The sequence below is a fragment of the Crinia signifera genome, chromosome 19 (assembly GCF_055691185.1).
Source record: "Crinia signifera chromosome 19, ASM5569118v1, whole genome shotgun sequence".
Lineage (NCBI taxonomy): Eukaryota > Metazoa > Chordata > Amphibia > Anura > Myobatrachidae > Crinia > Crinia signifera.
In genome coordinates this window covers 95,898,024-95,923,226 of record NC_139226.1, presented here as the reverse complement: position 1 = coordinate 95,923,226, position 25,203 = coordinate 95,898,024, and the positions used below count along the sequence as shown (strand labels likewise).

Genomic DNA, 25,203 nt, shown 5'->3' with positions numbered 1-25,203 from the left:
CATTGAAGAAACATGGTCACTTACATTCTTGTCAAGGATAGAGGTAAATATTTTGCATGTAATAAGCAATTCTGCATGGAGAAAGGTGTCCTCACTGTTTAATGCTGCTGCAATAACATCAGTAACAGTTATGTAAAGTCCATAAAATCAAAAACACATTTAATACAGTATAGTACAAAAGGAAACCCCTCTTTTATTAAGGGGTAAAAAAAAAAACACTTGGGAATAATACATTTCATTTAAACCAACAGTGTACAAAAATTGTTCCGGTCACTGACGTGCAAAATACCTCATGAAGGTCATTTATCATATATGCCACCATAAATTACCAGATTTTTGTTCCAACCAGAAACATTGGACAGATAATCTCAGTTTGTACCAAGGGTAACCCTTTGCGTGCCAGCATCTGTAAGATGTTCAAAATATCCGCTAAACATGCCAGCGTCACTCACATTTGTTATATAAATTCAAATAAAAAATGTGCGGAAAAAAAAAGGATTATATTTCCTATATAAGGTAACATTACAGGTCATTATGATGTATAACAATGTTTGCTTGCCAATTTTCTCACCTATTTTGACAATTGTACTTGGCCCTCAAAGCATACCTCCCAACATGACCCTCTCCAGGTGGGACACAATGCTCTGTTCCTGGACTTCCCTGGTAATGTATGATTGCCATCACCTGTTTTAAACAGGTGAATTGATAAGAAAGGTGTTTCAGCACAGGTGTTGGCAATCATACATTACCAGGGAAGTCCAGGAACAGAGCATTGTCTCTCTCCTGGAGAGGCTCTTGTTGGGAGGTATGCTGAAGGCAGGGGTTTCCAAACCACAGTCCTCAAGGCACACAATCCATCCAGGTTTTATGGATTGCAATACTTGAGCACAGGTTATTTAATTAGTAGCTCATATATTTTGAGGGAACCACCGGTGCTCAAGCATGGATATCCCAAAAACATGGACTGTGGAGTGTGCCCTGCGGACCGGGGTTGGGTATCACTGCTATAGAAAGGTGTTAGCATATGAAGGCACATTCTACTATTAGAATACACCACAGGTTCTCAAACTCAGTCCTTAGGACCCCACACAGTGCATGTTTTGCAGGTTTTCTCACAGAAAAGCAGGTGAAGTAATTAGCGCCACCTGTGGATCATTTAAATGTGTCAGTGAGTAATGATTGCACCTGTCGGGTGACCTGGAGAAAGTGAACTGTATGGGGTCCTGAGGATCGTGTTTGAGAACCCCTGGAATACACAGTATAGCACAGATACATTATAATAATGAGGACAGGTGTGATGCTAAACATGCCATCTATCCAGGAAATGTACCGTAGAAATGGAAGCTTCAATGGAGACCCCGTTTCCCTGCATAAAACAAGGATAGGTTTTGTTTTATGTCCAACTTTATTTCATTTCAATTCCATTCCAAAACATACAATGATCATGTAAAATAAAAAACGAAACCATTCTACAGAAAACAATATAAAGGCAAAACATAAGAACAGCACAAACCTCACAGTTTGCAGGTAATGGAGTAAATACCGATTTCTAGAAAAACATTAATGGCAGCCAAGTAGCGTCTGTAATTGTGAAAACTATCGGCATCAGCAGAGGCAGTGTACAGAGTATACCATAGGTAACCGGATTAATTCACACTTGAAAAATCAACTTCTTTTTTTTTTGGTACTTCTGTATTATCTGGGCTCCCATGTTAAATGCACCCCATTTTTTCATACCCCTACTATCCAACTACGCATGGAGTTGATTTTATATAGTGTGGCGAGCGCAGCGAGCGGCCGCGGTCTTATAAGAAAAACGGGAGCCCAGATATTACATAAGTACCTTCTTTTTTTTTTTCCTATCGCTGCCCGTTTGCATGTTGATTGACAAGAAGCCGGCATTTGAGGGTGTTAACTGGATGTTTTCTGGGAGTGTCAGGTAAAATGCAGGCATGCTCAGGAGTTTTAGGAAAAGTCGCGCGATGTTGCACAGGGCGGGATTTCACTCTGTCGGGGTGGTGTACACCTGATCGCAGGGCTTAAATAAGCAGCCCTTGAAAAAAAAATACAAATAATAATGATAATGATTTTCAAGTAAACCGGCACTGGGGTTTGTGCTCACACAGTTCCGATCTTTGGTTACTATGGCGGTCTATACAGCACCAGCGCTGTACACAGAGTATACAGGAATTACACAGATTTAGTGATCATATGGCGACATTACGGTGTGTGAAAGGGTATGAGCTAATGCAGCCGATTCCTAACTGCGCACTATGCAGCAAACACATTATATAACCCAGGATCTCATCAATGGCAGATAGGGAGCAGTATGTTTCCCATAGTGTGCTATCATACAAGAGCATAACAGCAATACAGCGTATTCACAACTGGAGTGATAAACAACCAGCTGATTGGCTGGCTGTTACTCACTCTCCTTTTGAATCTTAGTGCATCGAACCCTCATTCTCTTATGAGGCAAACTCATTTTTCTGCACTATAAATGGTGCTTTATCATGAAACAGGAAGTGTTGCCATGGTCATAAATACATATTTGCCCTAATAAGTAGCATGCTGATTGGTTGGATAGCGCAGACATGATGCATCAGACCGCTCACAGCCAGCTCATTTTTTAGCAGTTTTTGAAACAGCAACTCGACAGATTAAAATACATACTGCAAAATCAGGATGGTGTTTTCGAATGTTGTGCTTTTTAGATATTTCAGCAGGTTGTCTATTATTAAAATTCAGGAAATTACTAAATTTGGTGTGGAAAAAAAAAAACCTTTTAGTAAAATCTTGTCCCTCGTGTTTTGTTATAAGGGGCCTAATTCAGGTGATCATCAAGAAGATCTACTGTGGGGTGGCGATACTACAACTACTACAGTCTGAGTAATGATATTCCTCACAGAAACTGGGATTGTATTGCAGTTTTTACGATCATAAATTCAGGCAGGGGGTGGTATGAAGACAGGGTACCTCCTTCATTTGCATTGCTAAATTGCTGTGAATAGCTTATCATATGCAATCCTTACAGTTTAGGCCCAAGGTGTTATGCAAATCTGAACCCATAGTTTACTAAAGAACCTAAATAATCCCATTTATTGTAAGGAATACTTTATTTTATCTGTGCAGGGTCTACAGCTGTGGCGGCCATTTTGTGGGCTCATCTTCAGCATGCTGCCTTTTGGTTTTCTAGGACCCAGTGACAGTACGCTCTTTGTGAAGGTTCTGGAATATAGTGACTGATGGCAACCACACACCTACAACAAGTTGTTGCAATTTCCCCAGATTCAGTCCACAAAATGGTGGCTATATGTATGAGATAGACAAGATGGCTACTACAATAACATTCAAAACTTACATGACTGATGAGGTGATCAGCAGGGGGATTGTGTATTTTACATATTTTTGTTTTTATGTTTAATAGAAAAAAAATATTCTAATAAGAACGAAGTACAATCCCAAAGAAACGTAACAGCCTTCAGCACACAGACACGCACCTTTGCATGTATATATTTTGCTGAGTGATCATGTGGAAAAAAAACCAAGTATATAAATATATAATAATATTATTAAAATAGAAACCATAGTGTCTTCTAGCGCACCATTGGCCCTCTATCGAACTGGTCATTTGGTTAAATTAGGTTGAGAACACAGAAAACAATCTATCGCCGATGCAATTCATTCAGGTTGTGGTTATGCAAGTTCTGCCTCCGTCTGTTCAGGTTAATCGTGTTCCGCTCATAGATGGCGTTGTCTAGCGGGACCCCGTCGAAGTTGTACTGGGTATGAGGCATAAATTGCCGAAATATGCTGACACTGCCATGCCAGAAGGTAGACTGAGGGAGATGTCCCACAATGTTCCACACCTTCGTCTCTGGGTCGTACGCCTCCACCACATCAGAGAGTTCAAACGTATTGTCGTAACCGCCGGACACGTACAGTCTCCCTCCTAGAGCAGCCAGGCTCCCTCCAACGTGTACCTGAAATGATTAGAACAGCGTTAGACAGCCAAAAGTGTTGTGTATACAGATTCCGGGACTGGCAAGTCCAAAATCTACAATGCTGCAAGTAAATGAGATTTCTCTATATAAAAAAGTAATCATCCCCTAGATACAATGGAAGCTGCTTTTTGGGCTTTAAGTTCATATTAAATCAAGCAATTTGCAAATCACCAGTGACAGCCCAGCAAGTGTTCATACGCAGGGAATGCATTTTCCAGGGCTGTACAAAATGGCCGCTATCGATGTGCAAAGGTAACCGGTAAGGTTAAAAGGGACAAAATTAAGTTTTAAAAGATAAAGTGTAATGATGTATTCCACTCCCTCCATCAAAACACAAAGATACATCTCACAGCCTGTAGTTACTGGCAGAAGGAGGATCATATAGGTATTTATTAATCATTTTGACCTGGAATTCCTCCTACAAAAGGGCTTTCAGTTGGCCGATAGACAATGTCTAGGTCGACAGTCAAAAGGTTGACACCAAAAGTCGACATGAGTTTTTTGGAGATTTATTCTTAGATATATGGAACTTTTTCATATTTTACCATCCAGTGTAAGGCAAGCAAGGGGGCGTGGTACACTAATTGGGTACTCACATGCTCAGGTGTCCATGTTGACACCTGAGCATGTGAAAAAATGCATGTCGACCTATTGTCAATATTGACCGAATGACCTTTGACATGCTATATGGTAGGACTGGACATACCACAGCAAAAAGCAAAAGTTACAAAAAAACAATAATGAATTATATATAAGAGTTGGAACGAAACGATGATCCTCTGTCTGCCATGCTGCCTGATTGAAATATCTTGCACCAATTTAAGACTGATGAGTGACTCCGACCCTTTCTGTGGGAGACAGAAGTCCTCGAGAGCGGACTACTAATACTAGGAGAGTGAAAGTGTCCAAACAATCCTTCCTGGGCGGTTTCACTTATATTTTCAAAAGGTTTGGCCAGATAAGCCTTTCAGAAGAAATATTTATGGCACCATCTTTTTATCTTTAATTCTCGTTGAAAGAGAATCAATTATCCAATAAGGAGAACTAATAAAATCACAGATTGTACTGTTGTTCCCCTGATGAAGTCTTTATAAGACGAAACGCGTTTTGTCTTATGACCACGTACCAAATCAAAGACCAAAATAAAAACAATCTCTTGGAGAACATTTCTCTGTCATTTTATTCAAATTGGATGAATTGGATGTTTTCATAAGGACTGTACACTTATTAATTGGCGCCTCACCACTATTGGGGAAAATATCTTAGCATTTAGTTCCCGTGGCCCTCAGGGAACTTTGTGGTTGGGCAGTCTACATTTATTCAGTTGTTTTATAATATAGTTTTTAGGCTATAGCGCGTGGAGGAATATTGGGGTTTGAGATATATATATATATATATTTTATTATTATTATCTGTCCGTTCCAAGAACTTAACAAATACCAGCTCTATCACATGTACAGAGACACAATAGGCACCAGCTAGAGATAACACGATGTACATCACCTGTTTCATAGCAGGTATTTGGTTCCACTCATTCACCAAAGGACTGTACACATCCACTTCAGCCGAGTCATCTCTGTGGTATGAGAAAGTGTGTTACTGAGAGTACCAACAAGCTGAAAATAGTGAATATCCCCCCCCCCCCAAATAAAAAAATCTATAGCACTTAAACATGTTTTCACAGACAGAACTATGATGTTCAACTCTTCTGACTGACATCTTTTATTAATTTTAGCATTATGATGAAAGATAAAGAGGGCCCCCCACTTTAATATATAAAGTGGGGGAGGGGGTGAGAAATAAGCTGAAGTTGTGCCTATGGTGCCAAAAAAAAAAGGACGATATAGTCACTGGGTTGACATACATTATGTCAACCACTAAAGGTCGACACATGAAATATGTCAAAATGGCTAAGGTTGACATGGTCGGAAGGTTGACGCAAAGCATTAGGGCGACAATGGGAAGGTTTTCACCTTTTTTCCCCCAAACAGGTGTGAATAACTCATGTTGACCTTTTGACGGTCGACCTAATGTTCGGGTTGGCCGTCTGACCCTGGCGAGCCATGTTGACCTATTTCAAATGTTGACATAAGCCATGTCAACAGTCAGTGTCAACCCAATGACCCATAGCCTATTAACAGTCAATACATAATATGGCTGCACCCAGCGCAGACGGGGAACACGCAGCTGCACCCGGCGCGTGCGAAGAATCGCACAGTCTGCAATGTTGTACGCCCACAGGCAAGGAGTAATAACCTTGCCCAGTGCAGAATCATCACCAGAAATAAAGGGTGTTTCGCCTGCACAAAACATGTTGTTCAGTTGTTTTCCAGCAACAGGAACATGATCTTGCAGACATTTCTCCTGCTTTTATTATAGAAGTGAGTGCGAGACAGGAACAGGTGGGAAGCCTTAGCAGTCGCTGGCGGGGGGGATCAGCAGCTGCCGCCGCCTTAAGAATGGTCATGGTGAACTACTGAGGAATGACGTTTATACAGGGATCACTGGGACATTTGGTTTATGTCGGCTAGACGCGATGCCTCAGAGGAACCTCTGCGGGTCGGAGCCTTTAAACATTATATTTAGTGACAATATCGTGCTCAGTGCTGTTTATGTTCTGGGTGTTTAAGGGAATGCAATGTTCTTGTAGGGGAGAACATTGCTGCCAAGATGGGCTTTTATATCCCACAGCCGTCTATTTATACCTCTGAAAAATAGTCTGAAAGATCTTTGGAGGATGCAAAGTACAGAGCTAGCGGGAAGATTACTTGGAACCCGAAACTGGCGTTGTTCTGTTCTCCACGAGTCACACATGTAAATTTAAATCAATAACATTGACAGTTTGGACCCACATAAACCCTTTCACACCAAGAAAGGACCCAGGTTGACTCAAATGTCTGTGTGAAAGGGGTTACAAGAGTTTATTGAGGAAAGTATTCACCACTCCAATCCCAGACATCTGGCTCTAGTTCCATCGGTTTGGATGCAGCATTGTTGACGAACGCCTTGAGGTTTAGGCCGGGACATGACGAGATATTTTAAAAAGGTTTTCTTTATGCCAGTCCAATGTGGGTTTAATGATAGGTTTTTGGTATTGCCTGAATATTATACCCAGATTCTACAGGAAAATCCCAGGTTACTGAACATAAACCTAGGACTTTTGTCAGTTTGCCCAACCCGACCCTAGTGACCCAGAAAGGCACAGTGATATTGGACAGTCCTGGTCGATGCAACCTGGAATCCATTTACAGCACAGGAAGTGCTGGCGCTTGGAAACAATCTTATCGCCAAGCCCCGGGGTAGTACCCGTGTGCACGGATGGCGCCAACATAAGCTGGGACCAGCCATCTGTCTGAAAGGGGTCTCTGACATTTTTACCTGAAAGATCTTGTTTCAAGTTTTAGGGCCCTTATTCTGATTCACTCGCAAAGGCAAATTCCTTCTAAAATGGACAAAACCATATGCACTGCAGGTGGGGCAGATGTAGCATGTTCAGAGAGAGAATTAGATTTGGGTGAGGTTTTACTTCAAAGAAAGATCTATATTGCAGTGTAAAAATAAAGCAGTCAGTATTTTCCCTGCACAGAAACAAAATAACTCACCCAAATCTAACTCTCTCTGCACACGTTACATCTGCCCCACCTGCAGTGCACATGGTTTTGTCCATTTGGGAAGGAATTTGCCTTTGCGAGTGAACCAGAATAAGGGCCTTGGTCTCTTGACTTCTACTTTGAAAGGTACCTTAGAGTTTGAAGCAGAATTGTACTCCCACCCCTCTGCAAGACCTTCTACATGTAACAGTTTGCAGATACTAAAATTGCTGGGTTTATATGGATATAGGTGTTGCTTCACCCCAATGTAGGCTTATATCAAGGGTATTCAACATGTGGCACTGCCTCCAGCTGATATAAAACGAATATTCCCTCATGCCCTGCTACAGTTTTAGCGTGGCCTAATAGCAAAACTGACATGGCATGCTGGGATGTGTAGTTCCAAAGCAGCTTGGGGGTGGGGGTGGGGGTGGTGAATAACCCTAGGTAAAATTGATGGGCCATATTCTTTATATTTCTTAATGATAAACTACAGAGTTCTAAGGGGTATTATAAAAGGTCATGGTTTTCCGGTTTGGTTCTTCTAAAAACTGCTTTTTGTTAAATGTCCTTAAATGTTCTTTGATCATCATGATGAAGCTCTTGTTTTTGAGAGAAAAAAAAAAACATAAAAAACCCTCAAATTCTATATAATGTAAAGTGTGAACAGTTCCTAGTATAAATGTATTTGGATTCCTTAATGTACAATGTTAGAACCAGTGTATGGACACTTTATACGTGGGAGGAATATTAGAGTGTTTTTATCATTATAGGAGCAAATGCATAGAATGGACTATTGTGATTTTTCTTCAAGGATGGGATTGATAACACAACTGTAAAGGCAATGAAATAAATAATTCCACGTATAACAGTATGTGGTGGTAAGTGACACCTACAGTAGTAACAGAACAGTGAGAAATCACCAGCTAGAACTGTGACTGGCCGGGAAATCCAGACAACCCCCCCCCCCCCCCCCCCCCCCCCTACCCTCAATATATCATCACATAAACTGTGTCACCTACAAACAACAGAGGACTTCGATAGCAGCTAGTTACACTACTGAGGCACACACTTCAATGGGTGCACTTGTATACTGTGATCTCACACTAGGATACAGCATTGTCCGTTTACTGAATGCAAGTCTGTAGATGTATGAAGCAGTGATAAGGGAGGAGAAGTGAGCCAGAGGAGAAGTAGCCATGGCTACCAATCATCTGCTCTGTATAATGTTATATTATGCAAAATATAGATGTTACGTCAGTGCTGATTGGTTGTCATGGGCCACTTCTCCTCTGGCTCACTTCTCCTTCCTTATCACTGCTTCATACATCTACCCCTCACCTTTTAATGAGACCTTACCACAGAATTCCTACAAGTCCTCCCCGTTAGAATGTAAGCTCTCAAGAGCAGGGCTCTCTTCTCTCGTGTGCTTTTACTACTTTTACTTATAAAGATCTTCGATGGCACCAAATCCTGCAGTTTTCTTCCCCCCGATACTTAGGTCAGTGCCCCCTGCTGATGCAGCTATGGTTATGTACCCTGTACGTGTCCTCTATTGCAGTAGTTCTCAAACTCGGTCCTCAGGACCCCACACAGTTCTCTTTTTCCAGGTCAGCAGAGAGGTGCTCTCATTACTGACTGACACATTTTAAAAGATCCACAGGTGGCTCTAATTATTTCACTTGATTCTTAGAGGAGACCTGCAAAACATGCACTGCGTGGGGTCCTGAGGACCGACTTTGAGAACCTGTGCTCTATTGTATTCAACTGGATGTCACCGTTTCCAATTTTGCTTAATCGTTCAGATACTCTGTAATTGGGCGCTGAGGATCCTTTCTAGTACATGCATAAAGCATCATCATAATATTCCACATCCCAAACAATTCCCAAATGTATTACTATGGCAGAGACTCACCTGACAAAATAAATTAATCCATTAAGTGTCACAGTTTTTGGTGCAAAGGACCAAGGGGGCAGCCGGCCACAGTTGACCAGGGACCACAAGTCACTCTCCGGATCATAGCACTGCATGACCATGGTCTCCTTGCCCTCCAGAGAGCCGATAGCATAGAGCTTACCCCGGCAGGAGGTGGTAGAGCAGTTATCCATGGGGTACAGCATAGGCCGCAGCGACTCCCAGGAGTCTATGGTGTGGTTGTAGCGCTCCGTGCTGTCGGATGCGATAACGTAGAGGAGGCCTTTGAGTACGGTGGAGGTGTGGTATTCCCGGGGCTTTAGCATTGGCGAGACCTCCGTCCATTCATTTACGCTGGAATTGTATCTCCAGACACAGTCATAAAGTCGCGATCCATCAGACCCTCCTGGAATACAAGAAAATGCGAAATAAATATGAATTTTATGCCGGTAGGCCATATAACTGTCCAACTTCCAATCAGCTAGTCAATATACCATATTACAGAAACCTCTACTAAAGCCGCTTCCACCAAACCCTAATGTTTGGCGTTTGTGATGGCATAGTCATTTCGTTTAGTCAATGGTTTGTAGGACTCTAGACACAGGAGAGATGATCCTTCACATACAACAGGGCTGGGCAAACCGGTCCTTGAGGTCTACCAATAGTCCATGTTTTCCAGGCCACCTGTGATCTGTAGAAGGGGTCATTTAGGAATGAATGCAGCAGATGTTAGAAAATGTAAGTATTGACTACACCAGTGCCCCAGCTAGAGGTCCGGAAATTGTGACTTGTTGGTAGATATCGAGGACTATTTTGACCACCCCTGAGGATTTGTCTAGATGACAGAAAAGCATCTATAAAAGGGCAAACACAGAGCAAATATGGAGATCATGCATCTATAAGACAGGGATGAGGAACCTTTCGGCCCTCCAGCTGTTGTTGAACTGCACATTCCAGCATGCCCTGCTACAGTTTTGCCATATTAAAACTGGCTGGAGGGCCAAAGGTTCCCCATCTCTGATCTAAGATATCCCATCCCTGCTGCTATATTCCCTTTGCCAGATCCTCAGGGACATTCATATACAGCATCTTTACCGGCAAACCAATTATGGAACAAGTTAGCATCCAACCCACTTCCATCTTCCACTTTCCTAGTCTTCTGCTGGGGCTGGGAGCAAATGTATTGAGCTGCAAAACAAAATGAATGCCCAGGGTGCAGCAGAACAGAAGCACAGAGACTCTGGCAATGGACATGCTCTTCTGCACACCGCCCAGGGTCACTGAAGTGTATGCTCAGAAAATGCACTTCCCAGAGTGTAACTGCACCTGCTCCTATACATCCCGTAGGACAGGCCTGGAAATCCAGTGGGGTTCTAGCTTTTGTGAAACTACACATCCCAGCATGCCCGGTTACAGTTTTGATATTAGGGAATGTCAGGGCATGCTGGGATGTGTAGTTTCAAAACTGCTGGAGAGCCAAAGGTGGGCCAGGTCTGCCGTAAGGAGTAGCTGGAGTTTATACGCTATAACAAGACGGAGGCTGAAGCGACAATCGCAGCTCACAAGACAGAATTACAGACCAGGCCAGGATCCCTGTGTGTGATGCCACTTACATGTGAGACTGGCAGGGGATTACTACGGGCGCTAGACGTGAAGAGTCACTGGGGCTGGTACCAGCGAGCCTAGGCTGCCTGTTACTACAGCACTGTAGAACGTGTCAGTGCTACAGACAGAACATAATTACTGTAACAGCAGCTCCGCTCTATGACTATTGATGTATGAGTAACCATTTGCCTTCTTCTGTGGGCAATGACATCATTAGTTCCCAGCTGTCAGTGACAGCTGGGGGACCAGGAGAAGGTGCCAGAACCATCTCACTTGGTTCCTGCTATACTAATGGCAGCATTTAAGGTGAACGCTATATTGAAGGGATAAATCCGGTGACGTTGCTTGCAGTGACCACACAAGGACATTCCGGGCAGAGGGCAGTCCCAGGGGCAATGCAGAGCTTCTCCAGTATGTAGGCAGCCTCGGAACTAAATGGGCGGATCCTAGGTTAGAGCAGAGGCTCACACTACCAAGGGTCTGACGTGGAGCATGAGGGGGACGTTTTGTTAGCCACAAGGCTATATAGTAGTCTAGCTGATTATTTTCTAATCTGATCCATAATTGCCATGTTGTGCGCGTAATCATAATGGGCAACACTGCTGCAGAACCTCGTGGATCACTGAATAACACTTGGATGAGGCATAGAATTTGCCTCATACTATGCAGACACCTGGATTCTGTGATACGTGCTAGATTTATTTAGCTACAATATATCCATGCTGCTTGATTGGTAAATAATAAGCAAGGCCGCGTGCATTTGCATGGGGCCGATATTTGTGCTCGGTGTGCGCGCGAGGGGGGGGGGGCGGGGGCATGTCAACCCATTACCATATGGAAACGACCAGCATTTTATGGGTTTTACCATAAGAACACTGGGCGTTCTCATGCTAATGGGCCGATGGCGGGGGGAGGGCAGCTGGGTACTTGTGTATTATCACGGCGCCCACTACTCCATTTGCGTAGAGGGCTATTCAGGGTAGTGAAATCGCATCGCATTGCATGCCATATTGTATGGCATGCGATGCAATGTGATTTTCCTGTGTAATGAATTCACTGCACTGTGTCAGTGAATCCATTATTGTATGGCATGCGATGAGATATCAGGTCTGATGGAACCTAGAATAATGGCATTTAATGGTAAAATGACATATAATGGCATTTATTTTGCCCCCCCCCCCCCCCCCCCCCCCCACACACACACACACTATCCACGTCATCCCGAAGCGTGGCGAGCGGCGGCAGTACGCGTCCGACGGACTTTTTCATACCCCCACTATGCACGTCGGCGTGGAGTTGATTTTATATAGTGTGGCAAGCGCAGCGAGCCACCGAGTCCGCTCGCCACGCTTCGGACTCGGTAGATCGCTGCGCTCGCCACACTAAAAAAAATCAACTCCACGCCGACGTGGATAGTGGGGGTATGAAAAGGTCGGTCGGACGCGTACCGTCACGCTTCAGGGATCACGGCGATACTGGGGGGGGGGGGGGGGGGTGTTAATAAATAACAATATGAGGGAAATTTACTAAAGGAAATTTGTAAAAAAAATAGGTGTATTTGTATCCAGAAATACACTTATTTTTGACATTTATTATCCCAAAAATACGGCAATTCGTAGTCGTATGGATGTGCTATCAATACGACTACGAATTGCCGTATTTTCGGGATAGTAAATGTAAAAAAAAAAAAAAGTGTATTTCTGGATACAAATACACCTATTTTTTACAAATTTCCTTTAGTAAATTTCCCCCTATATGTCATTTAATGCTATAGTACATTAAATGCCATTACAAACGTCAAAATCACATCGAATGCCATACCATAACGGCATGCAATGCGCTGCGATGCGATTTCACTACGTTTGCGTACATAGTAAATTCGGGCGCTGTGATAATACACAAGTACCGGCAGCTGCCCGCCCACTTTCCTCTGAATGTGCACACATATGTAAGGTTGCTCTGAGATCTGCATGCACGGTCCACATCATTCGATGGTCGGCGACCATCAAATGATGTGGGAGTAACCCCCAGGATGCGAATGGATGTTTATGTAAAACATACATTCACAGCCAGTGCGAACGTACGCACATTGCGAATGGTAGGCCGGCTACCTGTCATTTTTCAAACCAAGCCTGTTTCACAGGTAGGAGCTGATTGGCCAGTGATAGAAAACAGACACTTTATCACTTCACCGAGCTTAATAAATCTGCCCCAAAGTCACCAATGCCAGCTACTATATTACATGGGAACGGTATTAAGGGGCCCATTTATCAAGTAATATTTGCGGCTAAATCCCCAAAACACCCATTTTCGGGGGTTAACCGCAAATATTAAGTATCAGCTAAATGTATTAAAAGGGGGACCGCAGCAGGAATCTCCGATCCCTGCTGCGATATCCCCTTCACCGCCGCATCCACCATAGGTTTCTATGGGTGATGCGAAGCTGCCCGATGTATCAACATCGGGCAGCCCAGCTTCGCATCCCTGGGCTATCGCCATTCTGGGATGGCGATAGCCCATTGTAGCCTATGGCTACACATCGCACTGCCCGAGCGCATATGTGCAGAACCCCCGGCTTCAGGTATCGCAATGACGGGCTCCTTTTGGAGCCCTGTCCCTGTGCCCTCAAACTTCATACATTGAGGTGATATGATCGCATTTTACAATGTGATCCTGGGCGGTAATATTCTGCCCAGATCGCATTGTAAATGCGATCTTGATAAATGTGCCCCTGAAACCTTAAAAAAAAAAAATTCTATTAAGAGGCATTCATTTCAAAAAGGCAAATCCAACCTGAATTTGCCTTTTAAAACGATTACAACTTAAAAATATGGGCAGACCTGCTAGTGTATCCGTGTGAGAGGAAATATAGATTGTAAGCTCCACAAGGGCAGGGACTGATGTGAAACAATAAAATATTAGAGGGGCAGCTACCTGAAGTTTGGTCCACTCAGAGGGCCACACAGCAGCTGCCTGCTCCTCTCAGAGGGCCACGGGGTAGCTGCCTGCTCCAATGGTGTGGCTGCAGCACAATTAAAATTTCAAATAGAGGAGCCACACCCACTGCCAGGGAGTCAGTTTAACATAGAAACATAGAATTTGACGGCAGATAAGAACCACTTGGCCCATCTAGTCTGCCCCCTTTTTAAACATATTACCTCAAACCATATTTGATCTTTATTTTTTTGTAAGGATATCAATATGACTATCCCAAACATGTTTAAATTGTTCTACTGTATTTGACTCTACCACCTCTGATGGGAGGCTATTCCACTTATCTACTACTCTTTCTGTAAAGTAATTCTTCCTCAAATTTGTCCTGAATTTTCCTCCCTCTAGTTTCAGTGCATGTTAGTTTCTAAAGTGGCAAGTTTAGAATGGCAGTTGGCATGGCTCCACTGTTTGAATTTTGAACAGTACTTCTCTGAAACCGCATTGGTTATGGGGAGCGGCCTGGTTCTCTCAGAGGGTACCGGGGTGTGCATTGGTAAAATATATCCACCTTTTGGGTCTGAATCAGGATAGCCCTGCCAAGATTGTTATACAAGTATATAAAGGCTAATTTCTCATTGGTTGCTATGGGCTAGGCAAGGTTTACCCCAGTGATTACAGTAAATAACACGATGTTTCTAGAAATGTCTCAGGATTGCAGTCGGTGCTTCTATGATTCAAGGTCTGAATATGTTCCCTATTACTGTAAATAAAATGATTTACTTCTGTCTCAGGCTGTTTATTCAATACTCTGATGGGCTATTAATACACCTCCGCGTGATGGTGAGGAGGAGGATAATAAGGCTGTGATCCTGACTGCACTAACAGGGATCCCAGCAAACAGCACACAAGACGCTGGGATTTGTCTGCTGACAAGGTACACGGAGCACCGGGCAGAAAACTGGCTGTGATGTAAGCACAGAGCGATTCAGCAGCCAATGACATCGGATTAGACCCCTCACTAGGGAGTTGTTGTATCAAGCTGTGAAGAAGCTGCCCATAGCAACCAATCAGCTTAGAGGTAGCTTGTATCAAGTACTATTCACGGCTTAATAAAACAACCCCTAATGAAGGTAACTCCTCCCAGAGTAGGGCGCTGGTTGTAGGAGGTAAAATATATATAAAATCAATACGGACAGCTGTAACTGCTATTAGCATTCCTCTTATAACCGGTCCTTCATCAGTAATAGACTCTGCCATTGCCTCTAAGGCCTGTGGGTAAGGATTCTGCCCATATTAGCTGGCCACAGATGCCATATGCTAGCCCATCCATTGTGTACTATGAGATTAATAGCTGCTTTTATACCACTCCCAGTTAAAAACGGGACATAAGGCCAGAAAACACCGCCCATGTGCCAGCTGCAAGGGTTACTAGGAAACCTAGTACCCATTACCTCGGAGACTATACCATCTTGTATAGCGTGTATTCTACCACCTTGCATCTTTCAAAACCCATGCTGTTTGTCTGTATATAAGTGCTGAAATATAGACCACACTTTGCTAGGGAAGATGAACTGCACAGGTTTTGGAAGATGTAGGGTGCTGGAATGAACACGAATGTAAAAGCCCACATCTTGTGGCTCTCAGGCTGTAGAGGCTGGCATGGCATCCTTGAACAGACAACCCACATGGAAGGGGACATGGTCTTCCTAGCTGGTAGCTGGTGCCTGATCCAATAAATGGGCAGTAGCCTAAATCGAGCCTGGGCACATCCTGTACGCCAACTGATTGGTCTATGTCCCCGACATCATAACCCAAATCCCTTTTCCTTGCAAAATGCGCCAGTTATTGTGCCTCACCTGTCACATAGATGTCGTTGCCCAGCGCCGTGATGCTGTAGCCACCACCTAGGTGGTCGGGGAACTCCGCCAGGTACCTCCACTGACCAGTGTGGGGGTTGTAACAGTCTACGGTGACCAGCTCATCACAGTCCTGGTCACAGCCTCCGATAACCACCAATATCTCTGCCAAACCGGTGGAGGGTCTGGGCCGCATCCGCTCGCAGGGCTGGTCGTGGCGGTCATACTCACAGGACTGGAAGGAACGGGCCTCGCTGATAAGTCTCAGACAGGAGGGGCTGTAGTAGACCAGTGGGTCACTTTCCACATGGGCCAGCAGGTAGAAGCGGCGAATAAAGGGCAGACGGACATGCTGGAAGAGCTCAGGCCATCGGTGCTGACGGTGGGGCAGGTCAGCCCGGACCCAGCACAAGACGATCTGGTAGGCCGTCTCCTCCTTGTCCACACACAGCCGGTCATCCATGATGTACTCCAGCATGCGCTTCCAGGGCAGTCTCTCCACCTCCCGGGCCTGGGCTAGCTGGGGCATGTGGGCCAGGATGAAGCGCTTGGTGCTCTCGGCCAGACCCCGGCAGGCGTAGGCCTCAGCAAAGTCCTGGATCTCTAGGCAGTTGCTGACATCCAGCTGGCGTTCCAGGTAGGCGCAGCAGGCCTCCTTCACTGAGGGGAACTGGAAGAGGTCGGCGGCCTGCAGCAGCAGCTCCACGTTCTCCTGGTTGACGGTCACCCGGCCCGTGTAGCAGAAGTCCAGCAGCAGGGCCAGGATGGGGCCGGTGACCTGCTGCAGCTCCACCCGCTCGGCTTGGCTCTCCCTCAGGCAGCCTGCGAACATGGCACGGAAGTAGGTGCTGGCGGCAGCCAGCACGGTGCGGTGACAAGGGAAGTCCTGGCCGCCTGCGCTCACTGTCATATCGAAGAACTTCTGCTCGGCCCGCAGTTCACTGATGCCGCGGAGGAGGTGCAGAGCATGAGACGAGTCAAAGAAAGGCAGCGAGGAGGTCTCGGGGGTGCCACCACCCCCTCCACCACCGTCCGAACTGGGGGACGTGGAGAGCGTTCTATCCATGGTGCTGGCCTCAGCGGCGGATCATCTGGGAAGAAGAAAAAGTATGTGAGACATGTATCCTTCCCCCCCACACTATAATTATGTCCATGTATACTGTACCCCCAAACACTGTAATGACGCCCATGTCTACTGTACCCCAACACACTGTAACAGTGCCCATGTATACATCATGCACAGTAATGTATGCAATACACTGCAGTCCACCTCTTTACACCTACTATTGCCTCATACACTGTCTTATACTGATGTATACCTATTACTGCTGCAGCGCACTAGACAGTGTATATACCTAGTGCGGTTATGGCATAGTGGAACGACGCTGTCTAAATCGTCCAGGTTATGGTTGATGACCCTTAGAACAAGTTTAGATGCCTAAAGATAGTCGATCGCGTCTAGATCGACTGTAATGTTAGTTGTATGTGAGCACATGGCCGACATGAGTTTATCAAGTATTTTTGGTGCTGAATGTCACAGGAGTCCATTTGGGCACTGTAGTGTTCCCGCTAGGCTGTTTTAGCAGGGCGCTGCGCCCTGCCCGATTTTTAAAGGGCAAAATGCGCCCTGCCCCTCTCGCAGCGCCCCGCTAAAACAACCTCACGGGGAAGCCCAGCGTCGCCGTAGACGGCGATGCCTGGCGCTTCCCCGGCAGCACATTGGCTTCGGACGGGGCCGGGCCTGCCCCCTTTGATGACGATATTGATAACAATATCGGCCCAAGTACGCCTCTTTCATGACGGCGGCGGCCCGGTCCGCCCCCCAGCGCCCTGCCCGCTGTCACTCCTAGAGTGAACACTAGGCACTGTATATGTGCACAGTGTCTGCTCACCATGCTTGGCACACTATTGGAATCTTAGTCTACAGTATGTCCACTTGGATAGTAAAGTATGAACCAAGTCGACCTGTGACATTCGGCACCATAAAATTGTATACGATCTTGGGCTCCCACAGCAACACCACAGTGTATATACCTAGGGCTCCCACAGCAACACCACAGTGTATATACCTAGGGCTCCCACAGCAGCACCACACAGTTTATATGGGATTGGTATAAAATCCTGGCGGTCGGAATCCCGGCAGTCAAAATCCTGATGCCGGAATCCCGGCAAAGGGGGAAGGGGGGCCTGGATCGCCCCCCCTTGCAGGCCCGGTGCCTTGCTACGCTAATTTACACTAATTTATTCTTTAAATTGGGTGTCCACGACACCCATAGAGGGAGAAAGTGCCGGGATTTTGATCGCTGGGATACTAACTGCATCCCGTTTATATACCTAGGGCTCCCACAGCAGCACCACACAGTGTATATACCTAGGGCATACTTGCCTACTTTTGAAAATGAGTTTCAGGAAGATTATAGTTGGTAGTATAATTTTGCATAGCGCCCCACTGAGGGGGCGTGTCATGCTCCACCCAAAGGGCATGTCTAGTTCCATATATGGAGAGATTGTGAAAAAAGATGGTCAACATGGCATCTAGAATCGTGGGTGTGTACTGCTATATCTGAGTGGAATCTTTTAAAATTACTTATATCCAAATGTAGATGAGCCCCAAAACAGTTAGTAAGAGCTACTATACTTGGTAAAGTGCTGGGAAATGGTGCTGATGATTCAATATAAATGTATCTATCTCTCATTCCTTTTTTCCCCAAAAATGTAACAGTGTAATGTGGGCTAGGTGAAATGTGCAAGATCGCTAGATTAGTGAGGGAGAGTGCTGCTATTTCAGGGAGTCTCCTTCAGAATTCAGGAGGGTAGGCAACTATGACCTAGGGCACAGTGTATATATCTAGGACTCCCACAGCAGCGCCACAGTTTATATACAGGATGACAGAGTTTGAAATCCCAATGCCAGAATCCCGACTGGCGGCCACAACACCAGCGCAACTAGGGCGGCCATTGCTGCAACACACACAGCGCATATACCTTTTAGATTGCCAATATAACATCAATCTTTCCATACAAAACACACGTAGGAAATCCCCACAGTGAATTAAATGTAAACCAAGGACATTCATACATCCATAGGAGGCCTTTCTGTAACCCCCGGTCATAAATTCCACTGCAAACTTTCTTTTAGCCCCCAAATAAGGTAAGAGGCAGACAGGAGAGCCCCTGCTAAATGTGGTGCACAGAGAGATACTGACAGTACAGGGCTTGTTGTAGATAAAGAAGGATGCAATTGTATGTATATATATATATATATATGTGTATGTATGTATGTATGTATGTATGGTGTTATTGCACTACGCAAGCTGGCCGAGCACAACAGTAACTACATTACATAAGCAGCAACATCCCCAGATCTCACTCCAGCGGTGCAAATACTTATAAAGTATCTGATCGGAGCAGAACATCTACTGTACATTGCATAAAGGCAACATTAGGCTGGGAAAATACCATGATATATATATACACATATATACACACACACACACACATCCAATCTGAAACAATGCCACAATACACACACACAACAATACACAGAGACCACAATACCTGCACATCCCAGCTATGTTGTGTATATACTGTACATCCTCCTGTGCTATGGCCTGATACTGACCTGGGGCTACCAGCAGAAACACAGAGGTCCTCAGTCAGCTCAGTGCTAGAGCTGATCCTGTACTAGGAGGGCTGCTCCTATACTGGGAGGGCTGATCCTGTACTGGGAGGGCTGGGTGCAGTGCCTGGGTACGGTGTGGTTGCTGCTGGCACAGGACAGGGATCTGCAGCACTACAGCTGCTCACATTGGTCTTTGTCACCGGAGCGCCCACCCCCTGGGCAGAGCCCAACCACACGTGTTCCTGGGCTGCAGACAGCCGTGCTGACCCCCTCCCCAGGAGACAGGCATGACTCACCAGTACAGCAGCAGCGATTAACCCAGTGCTTCCCAAACTTTTTTTAATCACTCACTGCACAGTATTTTTTTTTTCATGGCACTCCTAGGCTAAAAGTTTATTTTTGAACTTGTTTTTTTTTTTTTATTAAAATTGTGTTTATAGATCATACTGGCACATAATATAGTATTCACTTGTGTTTTTTCACATATTTCATGATTAAAAGCCACTAGCTTTGGTTTTGTCTATTACATGGACCATAAATAATTTGATCTGGTCCCTGATCCCCAATCCAAGGCTCCCCTGCAAGTGTTCTGAGGCACCCCAGGGCACACAGCTTGGGAACCGCTGTATTAACCCATTGCCACTGCTGCCTGTATGCAGCCAGGATTACACAGGGGGATGGGAGGCAGCAGCAAGATTCATGGGGCAGCTTGTAGAGTGCTGTAGAGAGCAACTTGTTACACACTGGGGAACCTCAGGCCCGGGGGCCGTAGCCGGTCTGAGTGGCCCACCCACACGCCTGACAGCTTTGCCGGGAGTCAAGTACAGGGGAATTCTCGTGAGAGGTCAGTAGGTCTTGTGAGATTCCTCTGAATCAACAGCAGCCAGAGACTGTCCTATTCAGCGGCAGCCGGAGTGTGGGACGGCTGCAGCAGGACAAGGGATTTTTACATATGGCCCCCGAAGGATTTTTTCCCCATACAAACGGCCCTTGGCACAAAAAAAGTTCCCCACCCCTGCCTTAAAGCATACTTGCTGACAGTTGTTGACCAATCCAAACCCCTCAAATGTACATCCAGGGTCAGCAATACCCGTGCTCACTGCCCCTGCGGGTGAGGGTATCGGATAGTGGATAAGTGGAATAGCCGCCCATCAGAGGTTGTAGAGGTAAATACAGTAGAGCAAATTAAACATGCTTGGGATAGGCATATTGATATCCTTACAAAAGAAATAAGGATCAAATATGGGTTGAGGTAACATGTTAAAAAAAGGGTCAGACGAGATGGGCCAAGTGGTTCTTATCTGCCGTCAAATTCTATGTTTCTATTATCACTGCTCCCTACCCCTGCGGTACCCTCACATCCAGAAGTATCACTGCTCCCTGCCCCTGCGGTACAGTCACATCCAGCAGTACCACTGCTCCCTGCCTCTGCGGTACAGTCACAGCCATCAATACCACTGCTCCCTGCCCCTGCGGTACAGACACAGCCAGCAGTACCACTGCTCCCTGCCCCTATGGTACAGTCACATCCAGCAGTACCACTACTCCCTGCCTCTGCGGTACAGTCACAGCCATCAGTACCACTGCTCCATGCCCCTGCGGTACCCTCACATTCAGCAGTACCACTGCTCCCTGCCTCTGCGGTACAGTCACAGCCATCAGTACCACTGCTCCCTGCCCCTGCGGTACAGACACAGCGATCAGTACCACTGCTCCCTGCCTCTGCGGTACAGTCACAGCCCTCAGTACCACTGCTCCCTGCCCCTGCGGTACAGTCACAGCCCTCAGTACCACTGCTCCCTGCCCCTGTGGTACAGTCACAGCCATCAGTACCACTGCTCCCTGCCCCTGTGGTACAGTCACAGTCATCAGTACCACTGCTCCCTGCCCCTGCGGTACAGTCACATCCAGCAGTACCACTGCTCCCTGCCTCTGCGGTACAGTCACAGCCATCAATACCACTGCTCCCTGCCCCTGCGGTACAGACACAGCCATCAGTACCACTGCTCCCTGCCCCTGTGGTACAGTCACATCCAGCAGTACCACTACTCCCTGACTCTGCGGTACCCTCACATCCAGCAGTACCACTGCTCCCTGCCTCTGCGGTACAGTCACTGCCATCAGTACCACTGCTCCCTGACTCTGCGGTACAGACACAGCCATCAGTACCACTGCTCCCTGCCTCTGCGGTACAGTCACTGCCATCAGTACCACTGCTCCCTGCCTCTGCGGTACCCTCACATCCAGCAGTACCACTGCTCCCTGCCTCTGCGGTACAGTCACAACCCTCAGTACCACTGCTCCCTGCCTCTGCGGTACAGTCACAGCCATCAGTACCACTGCTCCCTGCCCCTGCGGTACAGACACAGCGATCAGTACCACTGCTCCCTGCCTCTGCGGTACAGTCACAGCCCTCAGTACCACTGCTCCCTGCCCCTGCGGTACAGTCACAGCCCTCAGTACCACTGCTCCCTGCCCCTGTGGTACAGTCACAGCCATCAGTACCACTGCTCCCTGCCCCTGTGGTACAGTCACAGTCATCAGTACCACTGCTCCCTGCCCCTGCGGTACAGTCACATCCAGCAGTACCACTGCTCCCTGCCTCTGCGGTACAGTCACAGCCATCAATACCACTGCTCCCTGCCCCTGCGGTACAGACACAGCCATCAGTACCACTGCTCCCTGCCCCTGTGGTACAGTCACATCCAGCAGTACCACTACTCCCTGACTCTGCGGTACCCTCACATCCAGCAGTACCACTGCTCCCTGCCTCTGCGGTACAGTCACTGCCATCAGTACCACTGCTCCCTGACTCTGCGGTACAGACACAGCCATCAGTACCACTGCTCCCTGCCTCTGCGGTACAGTCACTGCCATCAGTACCACTGCTCCCTGCCTCTGCGGTACCCTCACATCCAGCAGTACCACTGCTCCCTGCCTCTGCGGTACAGTCACAACCCTCAGTACCACTGCTCCCTGCCTCTGCGGTACAGTCACAGCCATCAGTACCACTGCTCCCTGCCCCTGTGGTACAGTCACAGTCATCAGTACCACTGCTCCCTGCCCCTGTGGTACAGTCACAGTCATCAGTACCACTGCTCCCTGACTCTGCGGTACAGTCACTGCCATCAGTACCACTGCTCCCTGACTCTGCGGTACCCTCACACAAGTGCAGAGTCTCTACAAGTAGGATATTATTTTTGCACCTGCTGACGTGGATTAAACATAATCTCAATACACAGTAACATTAGAGTGCCCTGGTACTTTAGCAGAGATCACCTGATCACGTGTTACTGGCCGGACCTTCATTTTGGTTACTGCAGTAACCCTCACCCTGCGTGACACCCTAACCTGGTCTCTGCTCAGTTTTCTGCATGTCTGTACTGCACATCCTCACCCTTGGTCTGTCTCCAATTTCATCTGACTTGTTGTATTGTCTCATGATCTATGTACAGTCAGCTGCCATCTAGTGGGAATAGCCTGGGGCCTCCAATTGTGGATGAAGTGAAGACTGTCACATCCTCGCAATGATTCCTGGCAGTGGTGTCACTTTCTAATTTCAGGTTTTCTTGCCCGTGACCTGTTTGTGCATGGTTAAAATGGGCACATAAAGTGCTGGGGCACCTACAAAACAATGTGTTGAGGTGCATACATAGCAAAGGCTGGGGTACCTACATAACAGGGCACTAAAGGTACATAACAGGGCAGCTATCTAGGGTTACCACCTCATCCCTTTAATTCCAGACTCATATTAATTGCACAGGTTCCGTGGCTGATTAAAACTAACTGAAATGGAGTCTTGTAGTCAGCCAGCCACAGAACCTGTGTAATTGATATGTGTCCGGAATTAAAGGGTTGAAGTGGTCACCCTACAGCTATCATAGTACAGATAAAGACAAATAAGTTAAATCTGTTTGATTTAATAGAGTTATAAGAACAATTGTCCTGTCCATTTACCAGAAGTTGAGAGCAAATGGTTAATTGTCATTTGATTAATTACATTTCCAGGTTTTTGTTTCCACCAGACAGATTGGAGAGATAAATCTTTAAATGTGTAACCAGCTTAACTTGGCAAAACCATGTAGCATGTAACGGATTTAAGATTCAAATTCCGGTGGGTCCAAACTCAATACTACACATACTGTAGTGTAAACATAAAGGGATCTACCAAAAGTTCATGTTTTCCAGACTTGCTATTGCACAGGTGTAGCCTTTTCACATCAAATTTATAACCCGGGTTGTTGCCGGGTCGAGATTATTATTACATCCACAAGTGGTACGCAGCGCCGTACATATAACACACACATTAGAACAGTACAGGGTACACAGAACTAAACATAACAGCAACACACTGGCCGACTTAGAGCTGAAAGCCGCTCAAAACAGCCTGTTTGAGCGGCTTTCAGCTCAAAGCCGCCCAGTGTGTATGCCCTGGCGATGAACGGTGAGCGCCGCGCGCTCCCGCATCATCGCCGGGAAAGCCGCTCATCTGCTGGTTATACCAGCAGATGAGCGGCGTTGAGGACAGCTTTGCATAGTACTGCGCTATGCACCGCCGTCCTCCCCCTCCGTCGGCGCCGGGCAGGGGGAAAGCCGCTCAGTGTGTATGGACTGAGCGCCTTTCCCCGCAGCGATGATTGACATCATCGCTGTCCATACATGCTGGGCATAGTCGCCCAATGTGTATGGACCTTAAAACTGATCACAAGTAACAATTACCAGCACAATTCTTAGTACACAACACAGCTGAGATGTAGGGATGCAGTGTAAAATCACCAAAATGAATAACCCGGTTTAACCAACATGACAATCTAAACCGGGTTATATAACAATCAGGTTTAGTGATGTGAAAGAGGTATTAGAGGATCCATTACAACTTTGCAAGTGGTGTCAGCCGGCTATATCCAGCAATTGGAAGAGAACATGATCAGATTGGTGCCGGGAATCTCCTGTGGGTTATGTAAGAGACTGAGCTAAAAGAGTATTTTAAGCTGAGCACATTTTTCAACGATGACCTGTGAAATGACAGCGAGTGCACAGTCCGAACCGCCCTCTCCCGTGGTTCTCAGTATGACAGCAGCGGACGGTTATGTGACTGTAGTCATTTAGGGGGTGTGGAATGACAGGGCTGTCTGATGACAAACTTATTACCTAGAAAAACATGGCCAATGGATTGTAATGTGTCATCTAGAGTGTGTCCCGCAGTCACATCCACTTCCAGACTGCTGCTGACTACTGTATGACTAAGAATCTATTACACACGTGTGTTCATAGGTGTAAGCACATTGAGCATACCTACCAACAGTCCCGATTTTATCGGGACAGTCCCGATTGTCAGGACCTGTCCCGCTGTCCCACCCGCGGGCGGCAGTGTCCCGCGGTGTGGGGGGCTGTTGGGAGTCCCCCCTGTCAGCTGCTAAGCAGCGGGGAATAAACGCTGTGCGCATGCGCACAGCGTCTATTCCCGCAGCCAGGGGGCTGGGGGCATGGCTAGAGGCTCACAGAGCCTCTGGGTCATGCCCCCATAGCGGCACCCCCCCCCCCCCAAAAAAATTCAGCGCGCTCGAGGCGCGCAGCAGCAGCATCCCGCCTCTTGCACTTTCAAAGTTGGGAGGTATGCATTGAGTGTTAGGGGTGCACAGGCACCCCCCAATGCTGTGCCCCACCTTATGAACAC

The 25,203-nt window shown here is 46.6% G+C and overlaps 1 protein-coding gene across 3 annotated transcripts in view; it reads right to left on the bottom strand.

Annotated features, from left to right (window-relative positions):
• Positions 1 to 142: 142 nt before the first annotated feature.
• KLHL21 (kelch like family member 21) overlaps positions 143 to 25,203 on the bottom strand; it is a 42,749-nt gene continuing 17,688 nt past the window's right edge. Inside the window, exons 1-5 of one of the 3 annotated variants that reach the window (XM_083162958.1) lie at positions 19,463 to 19,699; positions 15,905 to 16,995; positions 9,510 to 9,915; positions 5,508 to 5,580; positions 143 to 3,983 (exon numbers count right to left, since the gene is read on the bottom strand). In XM_083162958.1, the coding sequence (XP_083019084.1) occupies positions 3,666 to 3,983; positions 5,508 to 5,580; positions 9,510 to 9,915; positions 15,905 to 16,970 (1,863 nt within the window). In that variant the 5' untranslated portion in view covers positions 16,971 to 16,995; positions 19,463 to 19,699 and the 3' untranslated portion in view covers positions 143 to 3,665. Of the gene's footprint in view, positions 3,984 to 5,507; positions 5,581 to 9,509; positions 9,916 to 15,904; positions 16,996 to 19,462; positions 19,700 to 25,203 lie in introns of those variants that run through there. The other 2 variants (XM_083162956.1, XM_083162957.1) reach the window with 2 other exon arrangements.